We start from the raw sequence: 22,151 nt of genomic DNA on the forward strand, positions 1-22,151 counted from the left end.
CCAGGTCAATGCCACACAGAGTTCTAGCAGCAGACACATCTCTTCAACAACTGTTAAGAGGAGACTTTGTGTTGCAGGCCTTTATGGTAAAATAGCTGCTAGGAAACCACTGCTAAGGACAGGAAACAAGCAGAAGAGACTTGTTTGGGCTAAAGAACACAAGGAATGGACATTAGACCAGTGGAAATCTGTGCTTTGGTCTGAGGAGTCCAAATTTTAGATCTTTGGTTCCAACCACCGTGTCTTTGTGCGACGCAGAAAAGGTGAATGAATGGACTCTACATGCCTAGTTCCCACCGTGATGCATGGAGGAGGAGATTTGATGGTGTGGGGGTGCTTTGCTGGTGATACTGTTGGGGATTTTTTTAAAATTGAAGGCATACTGAACCAGCATGGCTACCACAGCATCTTGCAGCGGCATGCTATTCCATCCGGTTTGCGTTTAGTTGCACCATCATTTATTTTTCAGCAAGACATTGACCCCAAACACACCTCCAAGCTGTGTAAGGGCTATTTGACCAAGAGGGAGAGTGATGGGGTGCTACGTCAGATGACCTGGCCTCCAGAGTCACCAGACATGAACCCAATCGAGATGGTTTGGGGTGAGCTGGACCGCAGAGTGAAGGCGAAAGGGCCAACAAGTGCTAAGCATCTCTGGGAACTCCTTCAACATTGTTGGAAGACCATTTCCGGTGACTACCTCTTGAAGCTCATCAAGAGAATGCCAAGAGTATGCAAAGCAGTCATCACAGCAAAAGGTGGCTACTTTGAAGAACCTAGAATATAAGACATATTTTCAGTTGTTTCACACTTTTTTGTTAAGTATATAATTCCATATGTGTTAATTCATAGTTTTGATGCCTTCAGTGTGAATGTACAATTTTCATAGTCATGAAAATACAGAAAAATCTATTAATGAGGTGTGTCCAAACTTTTGGTCTGTACTGTAGATGATCTTTTTTTCTTGTGGAGGGGAACAAGTGAGAGTGCACTTAAATTTGTTGATGAGCTAAATTCTAATTCTTGGGGCCTATCCTTTACAGCAACCATCTCTGAAACTGCCCTCCAATTTTTGGACTTAATGGTACAGTTTGACACCATGGGGAGATTGTTCACATCAACCTTTTTTAAACCGGAGGATGTAAATAGTTATGTGAGGTTTGATAGTGGACATCTTCCAAAATGGATCACTAATGTCCCCTATGGCCAATATTGGAGGGTTCGAAAAAACTGCACTAGAGATTCTGAATTTCTAGTACAATCAAAAATATTGAGGAAACAGTTTATACAAAAAGGTTACCCGAAAAGACTACTAAATGATGCTTTCTCCAGGACAAGAGTCCTGACTCAGGACATCTGTATTGATAGGATAGAATCATCCACTGGCAAAAACTAGGCAGTCTCTGAATTGGCTAAATGGAGTACCGTTCAGAATCTTTTAAATAAATTTTGGTTTATTTTGAAGGGGATCCAATTTTAGGGCAATGTATACCCAATAGACCAAGAATCATTTATGGAAAGAATAAAAATCTGTGAAGTTTAATTGCAGCAAGTAATACATCTTTGAAGTCAAGAATACAGAAATTACACGATGGCTCCAGTTTGGGCTGCCATTCTTGTAATACGCCAAAATGCTTGCATTGCAAAACTATTCAAAATTGTGTTAAAAAAATTTTTTCACCACAAACTACAAGTGAAATTTTTTCTATTAGACATGATGTGAATTGTCAATCAACACATGTAATTTACCTACTAGAATGTACGTGTAACCTCCAATATGTGGGCCGCACGATACAAACTATGCATGCACGCCTTAATAAACATAGACATACTATACAAATAGGTTATCAACTACGTAGTGTATCCAAACACTTTAGTATTGTCCACCAAAAAGATCCAAAATTTATGAGGCTCACTATCATTGATCATGTATCAGATACTGTTCCTGATCAGTTGGCTAGTCTAATTAATAAGGAGAGTTTCTGGATTTTCAAATTGGGCACATTATCCCCTACAGGTTTGAATTTGGCCCTTGAAAATGTGGTCAGCTCTTAGTGGCCATTTTTGAGCTTGTGGGCGATCTCACCCCCCTTCCCATCATCATTACTATTATGTCTATTTCCATAATATGTCATATTTTATTACTGCATTTTATATTTTCTAGATTCTAATTTTTCAGTAATATGTATTACTGTATTTTATTGTTTTTATGTCTATATTCCCCTATTCTGTGAATTCATGTGCTAGGTGTCTATGTGCTGACACGAGAAGTGCTTATACACTGGCACACGAAGGGTGTTTAGAGTCTATGATTAACCAGTTAGTTTGGTAACCAATCATTGTTATACCTCCCCTTTAAATGTTTTTTTTTTCCTGTTCAAACCCCTGTATCACCTGATGAAGATTGTTTGGCTATCGAAACGCGTTGTGGAGAGGGCTAATTAAAAGTTTTTCAGCCCTAAACATTGTCCCCTTGGTGATCATTATTAGCGCTCCATAGACTGCTTTTCACTTATCTTATCCATTTCTAAATCAGAGGCATCTTCTGGCAAATCTTGCCCTTTTTTGATACGGGTGTTATAAGAGGTTGTGGCTGGGATAGGGAAGCTAGTGAGGATTGAATCGCCTTCTCATGTACTGCAGGAAAAAGAACATCTCACAATTTTAAATGATTAGTAATATGAACATTTATTTTTTTAAACGAGTATAAAAGTAACTGGAGTAAAAAAAAACAAAAAACATTTTTTTGCATGCACGAGGGGTTGCCATATTTATTTGCTGGGGTCTCAGAACATGATACTTACAACAAATATAGCATACACTGGCCATAAGACATTAGGGTCGATCTCAGACCCCATCTCCTATGTTGTGGCCACATCAGCTGTGACCTTCGCACGCACGGTCATATGCAGTACACAAATGTGAAGGGGGAGCCAAGTGCTGTTTTTTTGTACCTCTGGAATGAGCACTCTTCCATGTTTCTAGCAAAGACAGTTTAGCCTCTGCAGTATCGGAGAAGCGCCAGGGGATCTGAAACTGACTGAATCCAGTAGTCCTGCCAGCTTCATTGTGGCACTTGTAGGCTCTAAAGCAAAACACCTGCAAGCCAGGGGCGGTCATGTCGCCGCTGCAGCTGCACCAGGGCCCAGAGGTGGAGGGAGCCTCCGTCAGCGACTACTCCAGCTGGATAGGAGTCTGAGGATGCACATTCAGCTGACATGTATTGCATCGCTGGGAACCCTCCGGCTTACTGCGCTGCAATACCTGCCGCCGGCCAGAGGCCAGCAGCTGACGTCGGCGTGCCTTTGACTGGGGGTGCATGGCAGGGACATCGTGCGTTGTGACAGGGACGCAGAAGTCAGCTGCCGGGTTCCACACCAGCTGTAGAAGAGGACCCTGCGCGGTGTGGGAGTGGAGGAAGGATAGTATCATTTGTTTTTAATGTATTACAAAACAGGGCACATTATACCAGGATGGTGGGCACATATATACGAGGATGGGGCACAGTGTAGCAGGAAGGAGCACATAATACCTCGATGGGACATGTACCAGGATGGAGCACATTATACTAGGATATGGGACATATATACCTGGATGGGGCACATTATACCAGAAAGGGGACCAGGATGGGGGACATAATACTAAGAAGGGGACCAGTATAGGGCATATACCAGGAGGCGTTGAACATATTCCAGGTGGGGGTACATATACCAGGATTAGGCACATTATACCTGGAAGGGGACCAGGATGGGGGATATTATACCAGGAAGGAGGCCAGGTTGGGAAACAAATCATGAAGGGGCCCAAAATGGGGACATTATTACAGGAAGGGGAGTCCCTTATTACGTATCATCCTCTCTGGTTATGTATGGGGAGATCCTTTATTACGTAGTGTCCCTTGTTATGTACACTGCTGTCTTATTGTTACATAGTTAACCTCTTGTTATGTACAGCACCGTCCCTTACATATCTGATCCTCTTGTTATTTTTATTATAGCGCCCTGTCTTTATTACATGCCGTCCTCTCTTGTTAGATATAAAACGATATGACTGCAAATGGAGCATGGTACAGCTTCTTTCTGATGGAGGAGGCTGATGGACTGGTCTTCTGGTGAGATGCTGCTCTATCAGCAGTCATTTTATTTTATATCTAACAAGAGAGGATTGTCTGCTGATGGACTGGTCAGATACTGCTCTATCAGCTCCTCCATCAGAAAAGAAGCTTTACCATGCTCCTTTAGCAGTCACTTTGTTTTATATCTAGCAAGAGAGGACGCTATGTAATAAAGAACAGGAAGCTATAATTACCAAAAATAACAATAGGATCAGATATGTAAGGGACGGTGCTGTACATAACAAGAGAGGGCACTGTGTAATAAGTAGGGTTGTGGAGTCAGAGTCCATTTTGGTGGAGTCAGAGTCGGTATAAAATGGACTGCCTCCGACTCTTAAATATATAATAAATTGGGTTCAGTAGTACAATGCAGTTTGTGCTGTAAGGCTATGTGCCCACGATGCAGAAATGAAGCAGAAAATTTCTGCATCTCCCTGGCAGAAAAAACGCATGCAGATTGTACATGCAGATTGTGCGTTTCCGCATGCGGGTTATCAAGCGCTTTCCAGGCGATAGCATCACTTGGAAAGTGCTTGACAACTAGGTCACACTGTATAAATCCATGCAAACAGCATGGATTTATACAGTGTGAACCGTAAAAATTAAAACAAATAAAGCTATACTCACCTCCGAGGCCCCGGCGTGGCAGCAGCGCTCGTTCCTGTCTGGTTCCTGGATGCCGGCATATCGCGAGACAGAGCGGTGAAGGGCCTGCGGTCACATGACTGTGACGTCACCGAAGGTCCTTCAGCGCTGCTGGCATTCAGAGAGAAGCCGCCGGACAGGTGAGTATAAACTTTATTTGTTATTTTATTCTTTTTTTACAGGTACAATGGTACCCAGGTCTGGATGAGAGTCTCCTCTCCTCCAGAACTGGGTACCATCCGCACATAGAGACGCATAGAAGCCGCTTGTAAAAATGTACAGTCGCGATTTCTATGCGTCTCAATGCAAGTCAATGGCGGGAGTTCCGCTGCGCTTCCGCAAAATTAAATGACATGCTGCGGATTTTTGTACGCAGCATAAACGCTGCGGAAAAATCCGCAGCATGTGCATAGAACATGCGGAATCCCCTTGGGGACCATGGGGTGCGGATTACCTAGCGTTTCACAAGCGTTTATGCTGCGGAAATTGCGCAGCATAAACGCTTGAAAAACGCTACGTGGGCACACAGCCTAACTGTTTTCAGAAGGATTTGGGAAAGTTATGAAATGTCCTATTCCTGATCTAAGGTTTTTGTCTTTTAGGTGAGATGAATCTGTGCTGCACTTTATGAACATGCTGAAGCCGTGCTGTGGAGTCGGGAGTCAGGGAAATTGAGATCTATCTATATCTATACATATCTGTCTCTCTCTCTCTATATCTCTCTCTCGGTTTCCACAAAAGGAGGGTGGCCCAGACACATTTCTTGCACAGGGGACCCCTCAAGCTGTCCGTGTCCACCCCTGCTGTAAGCAGTATGTGCTTCATTTCTAGGTAACCGGCTACTATGGGACAGCAGGGTGGCTGGCAATAAGCTTTAAACTAGGGAATTAAAAGTCCATATGTTCTTGAAAATAGAGGGAATTTTCAAGAAGGGATGAATTGCAAAGTTGCTTTTCCTTTACAAAGTTTTTGCAATTCTCAACATTTAGGAACTCGAGACAACCACAGTAATGACATGTCTTTTTGATGGCTTTGTGTGAAGACCTTTGTACTTATCAAAAGTGGCCAAATTATCAAAAGTGTGTCGCTATCCAAATGCTTCTGAACACAGCTGTATTCAACACTGAAAAAAACAAAACCCACCACTCAGAAAAGGAATTAACATATAATAGAAAACTATATACAACACCTGATTGTATGCCCAGTATCTGTAAAGAGAATATGTCATCAGGTTTTAGCTATGTAATTTGATATCAGCATTATGTAGGGGCAGAGACCCTGATTTCAGGGACGTGTCACTTACTGGGCTATGTGATGTTTTCCATAAAATCAGTGTTTTATCAGCAGGAGATTATCACTACAGGACCAAATCTCTTGTGCAGGACAGTCAGGTTAATTCAACTGCATTCATGGAAATATGTCACCACATTTTTGCTACCTCATTTGAGAGCAGCATAATGTAGGAATAGAGACCCTAATTCCACAGATGTATGCCTTAGTTTACTGGGTGCAGCAATTGTGGCAAAATCAGTTTTTAGATGTAGCAGAGCTCAAAAAGCTAACGCCGCCCACTCTACAGCTCTCTGTGCACATTGTCTATTGACAGTAAGCTGCTTATCAGAGGAGGGTGCATGGTCGGTCTAGCAGGTGCGTGCGGTGTAATCCAGGCAGTGATAATATCCTGGTGATAAAACCTTCATTCTAAGTAAACAACCACACACAGCCTAATCAGAGAAACATCACTGAATTCAGTGTTTTAACCCCTACATGATGCTGTCCTCAGATTACATAGAAAAAACCTGCTGACATATTACCTTTCAGAGAACTGGTAGAGCTGCAGCAGAAAAAACAATTATTTTATCACAATTACTGCATTGCTGGAATCAGAGTCTCTGCCCCTACATTATGCTGCTCTCAGATGGGATAGCAAAAACCTTCTCACAGATTCCCTTTAAGTATTATTTAACTAAAAATTTCCCAGCAATAATCTGATTTCAGAGTGTTAGGAACCCCGAGCAGTCAGCTGTTTAGATTTGGGAGTATGCTGAAAAAATGAATTGATGACTAACAATTGAAGAGAACTTATCATGTAAAATAACGCTATTAACCTGCAGATATTGGGTTAATCTGCAAATTAATAGCATTCTGACACTGTGAGGAGCCTGCACTGCAAGCCCTGCTGCGGGGAGGAAATTAACTTTCTTCCTCTCGGCAGGCTCAGTCTTCAAGTCATAGGGGTGGGCTGGCATGGTTTCAGTCGCTGCTCTGAGTATAGAGAGCGGTGGCTATAACGCGCCTCAAGCACTGGTTGACAGCCGGCCCTAATGATGAGCCACTGTCAGTGTGCTGTGGGCGCGGTTATAGCCACTGCTCTCTATGTACAGAGCGGTGACAAACTGTGCCAGCCAATCCCTAGGACTTAAAGAACGAGCCTGCCGGGAGAAATCACATTCATTTCCTCCTGGCAGCGGGGCACTCAGTGTGGGATGTAAGAAAGCTATTAACTCCTTTAAAGCCCAAGACATATTAATACGCATCTGTGCCCTGGGACTTAAGAGCCTGATACGTATTAGTACGTCTTGGCGATCGCACCAGCACACAGGCTGTGCGGGCGCGATCGCCGCCGGGTGTCAGCTGTGACAATGTGCAGGGAGTGGTCCCGCACCGCTCGCGGCACATTAACCCCCGCAATGCTGCGATCAAAGTCGATCGCAGCATTGCAGTGGCAAGGGGAGGTGATAGGGATGCTCACCTCTCTTGCCGGCGTCCAGCGATGTCTGCCGTGGCTTCCCGGATGTCGTCATGACAACATCTGGGTCACCAGACAGCAGGAAGATATTTTGGTCATGCGCAGTGCATGACCAAAGTATCTTCTGCATCTGCAGCGCTGACAGTCTGTATAGCACAGGGAGGGTGCTCCATTCCTATGCTATACAGGCGATCAGAATAAAAAAAGTGAAAGTCCCATAGTGTGACAAAGAATAAAAGTAAAAAAAAGTGTTTAAAAAATATAAAATAAAAAAAAGAATCCACCAAAAATAAAAATATAATGTACCCATCAATAAATATTATTATGAAAAAAAAACCAAACAAAACAATAAAAGTAGACTTATTTGGTATCACCGCGTCCGGAACGACCTGACCTATAATACTGTCCCACTAGTTAACCCCTTTAGTGAACACGGTAAAAAAATAAATAAAAAACGAAGCAAAAAACAATGCCAAAAAACAATGCTTTATCATACCGCCAAACAAAAAATGCGATCAAAAAGACAAATATAAACAAAAATGGTACCGCTGAAAACGTCATCTTGTCCCGCAAAAAACAAGCCGCCATACAGCTCCATCAGCTGAAAAATAAAAAAGTTATAGCTCTCAGAATAAAGCGATGCAAAAAAATATTTTTTTCTATAAATCAGCTTTTATTGTGTAAAAGCGCCAAAACACAGAAAAACAATATAAATGTGGTACCGCTGTAAACGTACTGACCCAAAGAATAAAGCTACCTTATCAATTTTACCACACGCGGAACAGAATAAAAAAAATAAAAAAAACAATTCCTGAATTGTTGGTTTTTGTTTATTCTGCCTCCCAAAAATCTGAATAGAAAGCGATCAAAAAATGTCACGTGCCTGAAAATGGTACCAATAAAAATGTCAACTTGTCCTGCAAAAAACAAGTCGTCACATGACTCTGTTGGCCAAAATATGGAAAAATTATAGCTCCCAAAATATGGCGATGCAAGAACTAGATTTTACAAACAAATGCGTCTTTTAGTGTGTGACAGCTGTCAATCATAAAAACCCCATATGAATCTGGTATCGCTGTAATCGCACCGACCCGAAGAATAAAATCGTCTAATCACTTATACCGCACAAGAAACAGCGTAAAAAATAAACTCTAGGGTTAGGGTTGGGAGATAGGGTTGCAATAGGGTTGTGATTTTTTTCAAAAGTAAAAAAAAAAAAGATGACGATATGGCAACTAGTGGCAACTAGTCGATCGCAGCATTGCGGTGGCAAGGGGGGAGGTGATCGGTATACTCACCTCTCCTGCCGGGGTCCAGCGATGTCTGCGGCGGCTTCTGGATGTTGCCATGACGACCCGATGTCGTCATGGCAACATCCGGGTCAACAGGAGGTAGGACGTTCCTTTGGTCATGCGCAGTGCACAGCTGCTGCTCTCTATGCCATGCAGCCGATCAGGCTGCAAAAAGTGAAAGTCCCATAGTGGGACAATGTGTAAAAGTAAAAAAAAATAAAAAATTTGTAAAAATATATTAAAAAAAATAAATAAAAAAATAATCCCCAAAAAATAAAAATATATTGAACCCATAATATTTATTTATTATGAAAAAAAAAAATAAACCAATAAAAGTACACATATTTGGTATTGCCGCGTCCGGAACGACCTGACCTATAAAACTGTCCCACTAGTTAACCCCTTTACTGAACACTGTAAAAAAAAAAAAAAAAACGAAGCAAAAAACAATGCTTTATCATACCGCCAAACAAAAAATGGAATAACACGCGATCAAAAAGACGAATGCAAATAAAAATGATACCGCTAAAACCATCATCTTGTTCCGCAAAAAACAAGCCACCATACAGCTCCATTGTCTGAAAAAAAAAAGTTATAGCTCTCAGAATAAAGCGATACAAAAAAATTATTTTTTCTAGAAAATCGTTTTTATTGTGTAAAAGCTCCAAAACATAAAAAAACTATATAAATGCGGTACCGCTGTAAATGCACTGACCCGAAGAATAACGCTGCATTATCAATTTTACCATACGCGGAACAGCGTAAAAAAACGCAAAAACACAATTCCTGAATTGTTGGTTTTTGTTTATTCTGCCTCCCAAAAATCAGAATAGAAAGCGATCAAAAAATGTCATGTGCCCGAAAATGGTACCAATAAAAACATCAACTTGTCCCGCAAAAAACAAGCCGTCACATGACTCTGTCGGCCAAAATATGGAAGAATTATAGCTCTCAAAATATGGTGATGCAAACACTAGTCTTTGCAAAAAAAAGCGTCTTTTAGTGTGTGACAGCTGTCAGTCATAAAAACCAGATATGAATCTGGTATTGCTGTAATCACACCGACCCGAAGAATAAAGTAGTCTAATCACTTATACCACGCGAGAAATGGTGTAAAAAAATAAACTCTAGGGTTACGGTTGTGCTAGGGTTAGGGTTGGGGCTACGGTTGGGTTTTTTTCAAAAGTAAAGAAAAAAAAAATGATGACAATATGGTGACCAGTGTTGAGCGCAAGTGCTCGCTACTTGAGTTTGCATTGAGTATCGCGGGTGCTCGAGTGACATACCCGAGTCTCTGCCCCATATGCTTCGTGGCCAAAAAAAACGTTGCTGGGATCGCCTGCCATGCACGAGCGGTCCCCGCATGTTTTTTTTTTGGGTGTCTAACAACCGTGAAACATGCGGGGCAGGGACTCTAGCATGTCACTCGAGCAGCTGCGATACTTGGTGCATACCCGAGTACCTGATGCAAACTCAAGTAGCGAGCACTTGCGCTCAAGACTAATGACAACTTATTCAATATGTTGACCTAATGTTATCAAATTCTGTCGTACCTCTGGGTTCAAAATGTACACTATACACCATGATAAAATTCTTGAGGGGTCTAGTCTCCAAAATGGGGTCACTTGTGGGGGGGTTTCCACTATTTCGGCACATCTGGGGCTCCCGAAATGCGACATGGCGTCCGCTCTTGATTCCAGGCAATTTTGCGTTCAAAAAGTCACACAGTGCTCCTTCCCTTCTGAACTATGCCGTGCGCCCAAACACTGTATTTTCCCCACATATGGGGTATTGGCGTACTTAGGAGAAATTGCACAACAGTTTCTAGGTTCTATTTTCTCCTCTTACCCTTGGGAAACTAAAAAAATTGGGGCAAAAAGATAATTTTTGTGGGAAAAGTTAGATTTTTTTATTTTCACGGCTTCATGTTCTAAACTTCTGTGAAGCACCTGGGGGTTAAGGGTGCTCACCACACCTAGATAAATTCCCTCAGGGGTCTAGTTTCCAATATGTTGTCACTTGTGGGGGTTTTCCACTATTTAGGCACATCATGGGCATATCCGCTAATTATTCAAGCAAATTTTACATTCAAAAAGTCAAATGGCGCTCCTTCCCTTCCGAACCCTGCCGTGCGCCCAAACAGTGGTTTTCCCCACATATGGGGTATCGGCTTACTCAAAAGAGATTGCACAACAAACTGCATGGTGCAATTTCTCCTGTTATCCTTATGAAAATGCAAAACTGGGGGCTGAAAAACATTTTTGTGGGAAAAATGTGAAAATTGTATTTTCACGGCTCCATGTTATAAACTTCTGTGAAGCACCTGGGGGTTCAAGATGCTCACCGAACATCTAGATAAGTTACCTGAGGGGTCTAGTTTCCAAAATGGTGTCACTTGTGGGGGGTTTCCACTGTTTAGGCACATCAGGGGCTCTCCAAACGCAACATGGCGTCCGCTAATTATTCAAGCAAATTTTACATTCAAAAAGTCAAATGGCGCTCCTTCCCTTCTGAACCCTGCCGTGCCCCCAGTGTTTTTTCCCCACGTATGGGGTATCTGCGTACTCAGGTGAAATTGCACAACAAATTTTGGGGTTCATTTTTTCCTGTTACCCCTGCAAAAATAAAAAAATTGGGGTCTAAAGTAACATTTTTGTGAAAAAAGTTAAATGTTCATTTTTTTCTTTCCCATTCCAAAAATTCCTGTGAAGCACATGAAGGGTTAATAAACTTCTTGAATGTGGTTTTGAGCACCTTGAGGGGTGCAGTTTTTAGAATGGTGTCACTTTCGGGTATTTTCTGTCATAAAGGCCCCTCAAAGTCACTTCAAATGTGATGTGGTCCCTAAAAAAATGGTTTTGTAAATTTTGTTGGAAAAATGAGAAATCGCTAATCAACTTTTAACCCTTATAGGGCATTAATAAAAAAAAAATTTTATTCCAAAATTGTGCTGATGTAAAGTAGACATGTGGGAAATGTTATTTATTAACTATTTTGTGTGACATAACTCTGATTTAACGGAATAAAAATTCAAATTTTGAAAATTGTGAAATTTTCACCAAATTTCACATTTTTTCACAAATAAACGCAAGTGATATCGAAGAAATTTTACCATAATCATGAAGTACAATATGTCACGAAAAAACATTCTCAGAATCAGGGGAATCCATTGAAGCGTTCCAGAGTAATTACCTCATAAAGTGACAGTGGTCAGAATTGTAAAAATTGGCCCGGTCATTAATGTGCAAACCACCCTGGGGAGCAAAGGGGTTAAGGTACATTTATAACATTATGTCGCAAGATCCCCCAGTGGTGACTGCAAGCAGACAAAATGTGCTCATTTAACGCTATGGTCTAAAGAGAATTTGCATTGGAAAAACAAGATCACAATCTCTATAAAGTCAGTATACTATATATGTATTAAATAATTCATCATTACTTAGCCCCTATGGATACCATATAGATTGTAATGAGGAGTAATGTAATGCACCTCATCATATATACACATTCTGGGGTTGTGCCATCCATAGCACTAGATGGCTATTCCATATAGCATGGCTCCTGCGGCAATAACCAGAATCAAAGCTATGTGCAAGCCTGGCCAACAGACCGCGGACAACAACACAGTCTCCAAAAATATAGAATAAAGAGGTTGTCACGTTTTAAAAAAGAACCTGTCATCAGGATCAGGCATTATAAACTAAAGGTATGCGCATAAAGGCGCTGTGCTGCTGGTCTAATAGGTACCTTCACTGTAGATAGCCGTAGTCTGGTTATTCTTTATTCACCATTAGACGTTTTGGTGCAATAAGCTGTTCGTGCATCGGGGCGGGCGTGTGGGTGAGGTCTTCATCTCTGCCATACCCTCAGCTGCTCTTTGACAAGCTGAGATCTCAATCTGCACATGCGCCGCCACCGGCACCATTTTTCCTGTAGCCTGCCGGGATGTTAATGTACGCATGTGCCGACACCAGCGCTATTTTACTGAAGCCTGCAACTAGATCAATTTGCACAAGCGCCGCCCACAACTAGAACGGTGTTGGCATGAAATTTCAAACAGTATAGATCCTTACACCAGAGGCAGCTGAGGGGCGTTGCAGAGATGAAGACCCTACCCACAGTCCCACCCCGATGCACAAACAGCTTATTGTACCAAAACTTCTATTACTGTATAAAGAATAACCAGGCTGCGGATTTCTACTATGATAGTACCTATGGAATGAGCAGCACAGCGCCTTTATGCACATATCTTTAGTTTATCATGCCTGATCCTGGTGACAGGCTCTCCTTTAACCATTATAAAGACACTTCTCTGATCTTTGTTGATGGGCTGCAGCTGTGACGTCACGTCTACCGCTCTTGAAATCACTGCACCCAATCACTTAGCAGCTTTGCCAATGTGAGAATAAAAGACAAAAACCCTTTCAAGGCATGGCCCAGTCAAGCCGTAATATTGAGGTTGAATATATGCTTCCTTTAAATTTCTATTAAGGTGATGTCACATAACACCAACTTAACCAACTGCGTATGAGAAATTCCTTTTTACTGTGGCTGACACTTAAATACCCAATAGACACAGTGAGTCCATTAATTCACAGAAACATATCATGCATGGGTTTCTAAGTGTTTAGTTAGCCAACCTTTCAAAACAAAACATTCCTCATGTGCAATATAACTTGAACGATGTAAAAAAGACTCGTCACACTAAGAACAGGATAATACTTTGCTTTCTGCATGTCTTCTCTTATGCACCAGAAAAGAATGAGCAAGAGGTAACTTTCTACACTTTTTAGAAGAGGAGAGCTTTTCAGTGGGATGAGCCTCCTGATGTAACTCTGCACTGGTCACACCTTCTTCAGGGTGGACATGTTGCTGCTTTCCTAAACAAGTCCTGTAATCTGTGGAAAGGGCAGATAATTCTGGAAGTGACTTATCTGTTCTGTGATATCTTGGTTGACCTTGAGGAAGAAATTGAGAAGCCATGTTTTCAGTGCCCTGATCACTAAGGTGTTCTCTAAAGTGACTTCTGTAATGAGTAGTCATGGCAGAAACACTTGTAAAAGGCTGGTGACACTCTGGGCAAGAATATGATGCTTCTGTCTTGTGAACGCCTTTGTGTCGTTCCAGCCGTGCCCTATTGTGAAAACACTTTCCGCACTCAAGGCACTTGAATGGCTGCTGTCCAGTGTGATGTCTCTGATGGACGACAAGTCCGGAGCGATCTCGGAAACATTTGCCGCAGTCATTACACTTATATGGCTTTTCTCCGGTATGTATCCTTTGATGTATCACAAGGCCAGAACGGTCAGTAAATCGTTTGTCACATTCAGAACATGAGAATGGTCTCTCTCCTGTATGGATTCTTTCATGTCTGTCTAAATGGGAACGACTTGGGAAACCTTTACCACATCTAAAGCATATAAATGGTCTCTTTCTTTTTGGAGGAGCACGTTCTTCACTTTCAGGGAACACAATACGCTTTCCCCCTGAGTGAATTCTACTGTGGTTACTAAGATGCCCTCTTGTTGTGAAACCTTTACCACACACAGGGCATATATACAGTTTCCCTTGCTTGTGACTCTTTTGATGATCAGTAAAATCTTTGCCGCTCTTAAAAGTCATTCCACAGTCTGAGCATAAAACTGAAGTTTCATCTTTCTGAGCAAGCAGCGGGTCAGTACCCATAGATATTGGCGGTTTATGAGTCGCTTGATGGGCAATGACATTTGCACAATTGGCAAACTGTTCACCACATTCTGGACAGGCAAATGTTTTTTCTCCCATTTGAACGCTACGATGTGTCACAAGCTCAGATTTTTTAGAAAAATGTTCTCCACATTCTGAGCACGTGAATGTTTTCTGATTTTGGTGACTCTTTAAGTGCAAATTAAGTTGTGCAGTGTTGTTGTATGCCTTTAAACAATAAGAATATTGGGGTATCTGTTCACCATTTAAGGATATTGTCTCCGACTCCATGAAGTTACTGCCTGATGGACCATGTGTGTATTCCATTTCACTACCTTCTTGGTTAGGGCCTGTAGAATTGGAAGTTCTTGTTACGTGTGGACTCCTAATGTAGTCTGTGTCTTTGTTAGCAAGAGATGCATAGCCTATTTCATCAAGATCGGTAATTGTTAAAGTTTCCATATCAGTAAAATCTTCCTCACATGAACTTAGTGCTTCTTTTATATGAAGTAACTGAAGACCTTTCTTGGAATCCTGAGCACATGTTGGTTTCTCCAGTAATGCTAGCTCCGTCTCTTTTGTTTGGTTGGAACTATTCTCTTTCAATAAGAAATTGCTGTCAGATTTTACTCCATTATAAGATATGGACTCCCATGCTATCTGGGAATTAGGTGAGGTAACATCATACTGTTCATCTAGTCTGACATTTTTTCCATCACTGAAGACAGATGACAAATGTGCTTCTGAATGGCAGATCTTTTTGTCCTCAGACTGGGAGGCTTGTGAGTTGGTAGACTCTTCTTGCACACCAATATGTTTTCTTGTTAAAACATCAATATGGTTTCCTGTTGGGACCTTTTGGCTTTCAGTAGTATCTGGTAGGGAGAGATGTACAATTGTTATTAGTTTTTCTAGCAAAATGTGAATAAGGCTTAAAGGGAACCTGTCACCATGACAGTGCAGTCCAATCTGCAGGCAACATGATATAGAGCCGGGGAAGCCGAGTAGCAAGGCCGGTGTCACCACTTGGTGCACCTGGGCAAGTGCCGGGGCCCTGGATAGACAGGGGGCCCACTCACTGTTGCGATCAGGCCCAGCGGATGAGGGGCCTGCCAACGCCAGAAAATACTTCAGCTGGAGGTGTGTCCTCAGACACACATTCAGCTGAAATATATTGCAGCGCACAGATCCTTCGGGTCCGTGCACAGCAATACACGCTGCTGGACAATCAGAGACTAGCAGCTGACATCGGCATGCACGTGACTGTAGGCGTATGGAAGTGGCTTACATGCTGAAGTCAGCTGCTGGCTTCAGAAGAGGATGCAGCGCAGGGAAGCAGAGTATTTTTTTTTTTCTTAAATCAGTGAGTACACAGTGGTCATATACATGGATGAGTATGGGCTGTGCACGATATCTTATGGATGATGACTGTAGGCTGTGCATTATACCTTTTGGATGATGACTATGGGCTGTGGATTATACTACATGGATGATTACTATGGCCTGGGCGTTATACTACATGGATGACTATGTACAACCCCTGGCAAAAATTATGGAGTCACCGGGCTCGGAGCATGTTCATTTAGTTGTTTAATGTTGTTGAAAAAAAGCAGATCACAGACAGGGCACAAAACTAAAGTCATTTCAAATGGCAACTTTAGGGCTTTAAGAAACACTAAAAGAAATCAAGATTAAAAATGTGGTACTCAGTAAGGGTAATTTTTTTTCAGACCAAGCAGAGGGAAAAAATTATGGAATCACTCAATTCTGAGGAAAAAATTATGGAATCATGAAAAAACAAACACACAAAAGAATACTCCAATACATCACTAGTATTTTGTTGCACCACCTCTGGCTTTTATAACAGCTTGCAGTCTCTGAGGCATGGACTTAATGAGTGACAAACAGTACTCTTCATCAATCTGGCTCCAACTTTCTCTGATTGCTGTTGCCAGATCAGCTTTGCAGGTTGGAGCCTTGTCATGGACCATTTTCTTCAACTTCCACCAAAGATTTTCAATTGGATTGAGATCTGGACTATTTGTAGGCCATGACATTGACCTTATGTGTCTTCTTTCAAGGAATGTTTTCACATTTTTTGCTCTATGGCAGGATGCATTATCTTGAAAAATGATGTCATCATCCCCAAACATCCTTTCAATTGATGGGATAAGAAAACTGAGCAAAATATCAATGTAAACTTGGGCATTTAGTGAAGATGCAATGACAGCCATCTCCCCAGTGCCTTTACCGGACATACAGCCCCATATCATCAATGACTGTGGAAATTTGCATGTTTTCTTCATGCAGTCATCTTTATAAATCTCATTGGAACAGCACCAAACAAAAGTTCCAGCATCATCACCTTGCCCAATGCAGATTTGTGATTGAATATGACTTTCATCCAGTCATTCACAGTCCACGATTGCTTTTCCTTAGCCCATTGTAACCTTGTTTTTTTCTGTTTAGGTGTTAATGATGGCTTTTGTTTAGCTTTTCTGTATGTAAATCCCATTTCCTTTAGGCGGTTTCTTACAGTTCGATCACAGACATTGACTCCAGTATCCTCCCATTCGTTCCTCGTTTTGTTGTACATTTCCTGTTTTGGAGACATATTGCTTTAAGTTTCCGGTCTTGACGCTTTGATGTCTTCCTTGGTCTACCAGTATGTTTGCCTTTAACAACCTTCCCATGTTGTTTGTATTTGGTCCAGATTTTAGACACAGCTGACTGTGAACAACCAACATCTTTTGCAACATTGCGTGATGATTTACCTTCTTTTAAGAGATAATCCTCTCCTTTGCTTCAATTGACATCTCTCATGTTGGAACCATGATTCATGTCAGCCCACTTGGTGCAACAGCTCTCCAAGGTGTGATCACTCCTTTTTAGATGCAGACTAACGAGCAGATCTAATTTGATGCAGGTGTTAGTTTTGGAAATGAAAATTTACAGGGTGAATCCATAATTTTTTCCCTCTGCTTGGTCTGAAAAAAATTACCCTTACTGAGTACCACATTTTTAATCTTGATTTCTTTTAGTGTTTCTTAAAGCCCTAAAGTTGCCATTTGAAATGACTTTAGTTTTGTGCTATGTCTGTGATCTGCTTTTTTTCAACAACAGTAAACAACTGAATCAACATCCTCCGAGCCCAGTGATGCCATAATTTTTGCCAGGGGTTGAAATAGTGAATTTTTTGGCATTGTACTATACCTATAGTTCTCTGCCGAATCTGTGCATCATGATTCGTGGTATGTGTTAAAGGGGACCACTGAGAGTAGACTGATATATAGGTTTGTGAAAAAAGATTCAGTATAACCTGTGATTTCATTACTTAAACCTCTGCTCTTTCTAGGATATTTGGTCCAGTGAGTGGTCTTAAAACTATATATCAATCTACTCAGCTTCCCCTGCCCTATAAAGGTGCCTGCAGATTGGACGGCATTTTCATGGTGGCAGGTTCCCTTTAAATCCCTCGTTAAAGCCCGCAGTGGCGAAACACGCGTCAGGAAACGTGGTGTGTGGTACCAGTACTCCGGTTGTAAGCAAGTTCATCTAACTACATCAGCTCTTCCTCAATTATGTGGTGATAATTTGTCTCAATTTTGACAGTGGCTGCTCAAATCCTATGAATTTCTTATTTCCTATTTATTAATTCTTGCACACTTGCACCTTTCATGCACGGTCACTTTATTATAATTCTTCACTACCATGTGAAATAACCTTCGTCCGTGTTATACTACTCCACCATTTTGCGGACTATATATTTAGAGGTGCCTTTCCTAAATCAGTTGTATTTTGTTATTTATTGCTTCTGAGCCTTTGACACCACCCTTTTCAATACGGATGAACATACATTGTGTGTCTTATTTCTTACCTACCTTGTGATTACTAAATTTTATGTCTATGGGTACTCCATTTTTACATTATATAATATGGCCAATCATGTATTAATATTTATATGTACCCATGATGAAATTCTATTATTATTCTAGTACCCCACCTTCTGTATACCAACTGTTGGATTCTATATTGTTGATCTTGTATGTCTAAATTTTATCAAATAAAGTTGTTCTAATTTTGCTATTATCTGCCGTTGTGCAATCTAATTGTAGGTTATTATTCCCTTTAAACCATGTAGCAGACATTACTCCTTTACTCCCTGATACTCGATAACTACACATTATTGTAAACCCATTTCAAGTTGAAAAGAACAACAATGTAACCTGGCTTTTCAGAAGCTACCACCAATAACAACTGAAAAATCAAAATATGCACAATGCCAAAAATCCGCATTCTTCAATAGCATAAAAAACCAACTGGCTGAGCTACAAAAGTATGATGATAAAAGTGGGGTACTTTATTGACCCATCTCAATCTAGAAATATGGAGCAATATAGTACCCCACCTTTTTCCATATCTTCTGGAGCGCTGCCCATTTGTTATTTCCAATAATAGCTATGTATATTTGCTGAACAGCCATCACTAATTGTAAACTTACCCAGAGCCATAGGGGACTGGCCATTATTCATAAGATGATTGTACAGATCCTTGTGTCCTTCTATGTACTCCCACTCCTCCATGGAGAAATACACAGCGACATCCTGACACCTTACAGGAACCTGATATACATAATGATCCATCATCATCCAGACACAGTATAGCTTATGTTAGTGCATAATGTCCCAGAGCTCCTCACCTCTCCAGTCAGCAGCTCAATGATCTCGTTGGTGAGTTCAAGGATCTTCTTGTAATTCCTTTCCCCACGTATCAGTGATTGAGTTCTCATCCATTCGCAGAACTTTTTCACTATTACACAATCCTACAGGATCATTTAAACATTGGTTGTTATAATATAGAGATTTGTAATGGTGTATTTCAGGTAAAAACAAAGAAAACCACAATCGTAAACAACTTAACCTTCCTCTGTTAATTCTGTTGGATGCATCTTTCGTTTTTTTTTTCTACTGCAGACCCTGATGGAACTAGGAGGCCCTATTATTCCCATAGCACTTCCTATTCTATGCTAGCGATATCCACCCTTGTATCACAAGCTCTGTAGACGCTTTCTCCCCCACTGACTCCAGTAAAGTTCCTGTCACAGCACCTTCAGGTAGTGTACTCTGTTCTTCCCACGCCGTGATTCTGACACTCATTACAATGAATCCTCTTCCTTGTGTAGTCACAATTACCTTATAGATCTGTTCTCAGATTTAAATACCAAACTACAAATTAAAGCGCTACATCCTGAATTCAGATTACCTATGATTTTGTCAAAATTAGAACTAATACTCTATGTGCATATTCAATTCAAAACTGGTCTGGCACTAACCAATGATAAAGGTTACTGTCACATTTTGGGAAGCCCTCACCTCTCCAATCAGCACACAGAGGATCTCCAAGGTGAGACTTAATATCTCCATCAGAGGACTCCTAGTCATGTCCGTCATTGTAGATACATGTAATGCCCTGGTAGCATGTGGGACCGATGGCCAGGATTCTGCAGTTGATTAAATAAAAGGTTACTTTTTGTTCACATATGACCCTTTCGTCATACTATGGGAAAAACTTCAAGTTTTTTGGACTTACTGATACCATGCAAGCAATCCTGACACCATTTTTTTAAAGGCATTAGCTATGTAGCCATGAAAGTGGGAACGATTATGCCTGAAAAAGATTACTGAAAGCCTAATTAAAATCCACCCTGGTGACAATTGTTCCAAATAGCTAAATATCATCCACAGCACTACTTGACTTTTAATTGTGATAAAAATGTTTAATTACACTCAAATTAATGTACAAAAATTATTGTAAGACCCTAGGGTTTGTTACATTTAGCTAGCCTCAGCTGGTACCTTGATCAGTGGATAGGTGCCAAGCAACTTCTAGTTGGCATTAAAAGATAATTAGCGTAATAGAGTTTCAGAGTGAAGCATACCTGGCTGCAATCGCTAGTGCCACTTGTGGATTGGGCAGCATGTATCACCTGTAAGTTTCCATTTAAAGAGAACCTGTGACATCAGATAACACTATTAACCTGCAGTACTAAAAGTGTGGCACCTGGGAGAAAATGATCAATTACAGTCACCTCTCAGTGCTGTGAGCAGTGACTATCGTAATTCCTCCGGGCACACCTGCATGACTCAAAGCCAGCGGCTCCCTGGTGAAAGAAAGTGGATTTTCATCCAGGTACCTTCATTAATCTATAAATGAACCCTATATATGCAGGTTAATAGTGTTATCGGACCCATCAGGTTCCCATTAATAATTAACATCTACCATATGTCTACTTCACGTTGCAATATTTTAAGTCTTTATCTTAATGTTATCTAACGTCCTGAAAATATAAATTTGGAAGTGTTTTTTTCGGTGCCAATTACTAGAGTGGTTTTCAGGCATCAGTTCAGGTCTGAAGTAGTTTTGATGGACCTGTGTGACTTGACTCTGCAGGCTCATGCCACTTATTTGCTTACCATCTTACACACACAGATAAACCTGACAAAGATTGCCTTGAATTAAAATGTCTGAAAAATCACTTGCCAGTGGAATAAAATACACTACAGACTACACAAACATTTTGAAGTGTATCTATATGCGTGTTGAATTCTAATTGAGCTGTGGGTTTCTCAGAACATAGTGACAGAATAACAATTATTTTTGGGACAAATGTAAACAAAATGGAAATAAACCTATATAAATTTGGTATAGCCGTAATCGGAATGACCCACCAAATGAAAACATATGATTAAATATAGCTAATATTTCCTGAGCAAAATGGATTTTTTTTCCCAGGAACAAACTGAGTTTATTTGTTAATTGCATTGTGTTAATATTGGAGCATAACTATTTTGTATACAAAGGTGCATCCTTCCTACAGCAGTTCTGGTACCACCATGGGGGATCAGGTTCGCCCCCAGTTACACCAACGAGTATATGAGCAGCTGGGAAAACCTACCATCTTCCTCGGGGGCACGCTCCGGGAAAATTTGGTCCTCAGGAGTTTTATTGATAACATCTTCATTTGGAGGTGTATGGTATTAATCCATATTAGAGTTCTTTAAGCACATCAATGACAATGAATTTGGTTTACACTTTACTCCAACATATAGCCTCAACAGTATTACCTTCCTAGATATTATTGTATATACACAACATAATGGGCAGATTTTTTTTTTTTAATGTTTCCATTAGTAAGCAGACACAAATCGCTTAATTTTTATGCCCATTACATTAGTTAGGGTTATGGCAAATGATAAGTAGAACGCAGTAAAGACCACTGTCAGTTACAGTGTGCAAACTTTTTAAGAATGTTAAAGGGAATCTGTCAGCAGGTTATTGCTATGGACTTTGAGAGCTACATGATGTAGGGGCAGAGACCCTGAATCCAGCAATGTATCACTAACCGCACTGCTTGGTGCAGCTTTAATAGAATCTCTGTTTATCTGCAGTAATGCTCAGAAAGCTGAGATATGTATAACCTCGACCAAACCCTGATTGGCAGCTTTCTATGTACACTGTACATTGTCGCTGATACTTGTACTGATACTACATACTCGTACTGACCTGGAAAATCATATTGCCAGGTCAGTTTTACCATATATTGAACATGGTAAATAAAAAAATATACATATATTGAATTGCACTTTGTTTGAAATTTCAATGCACT

General features: G+C 40.9%; 1 protein-coding gene across 1 annotated transcript in view; it reads right to left on the reverse strand.

Annotated features, from left to right (window-relative positions):
- Positions 1-13,408: 13,408 nt before the first annotated feature.
- LOC141273091 (uncharacterized) overlaps positions 13,409-22,151 on the reverse strand; it is a 34,483-nt gene continuing 25,740 nt past the window's right edge. The window contains exons 2-5 of the mRNA XM_073684465.1: positions 19,858-19,985; positions 19,185-19,307; positions 18,987-19,107; positions 13,409-15,360 (exon numbers count right to left, since the gene is read on the reverse strand). Coding sequence (XP_073540566.1) covers positions 13,505-15,360; positions 18,987-19,107; positions 19,185-19,307; positions 19,858-19,985 — 2,228 coding nt within the window. The 3' untranslated portion in view covers positions 13,409-13,504. The remainder of the gene's footprint in view (positions 15,361-18,986; positions 19,108-19,184; positions 19,308-19,857; positions 19,986-22,151) is intronic.

The sequence above is a fragment of the Phyllobates terribilis genome, unplaced genomic scaffold (assembly GCF_046119375.1).
Source record: "Phyllobates terribilis strain yellow unplaced genomic scaffold, ASM4611937v1 Scaffold_5__5_contigs__length_657084704, whole genome shotgun sequence".
NCBI classification, from domain to species: Eukaryota; Metazoa; Chordata; class Amphibia; order Anura; family Dendrobatidae; genus Phyllobates; species Phyllobates terribilis.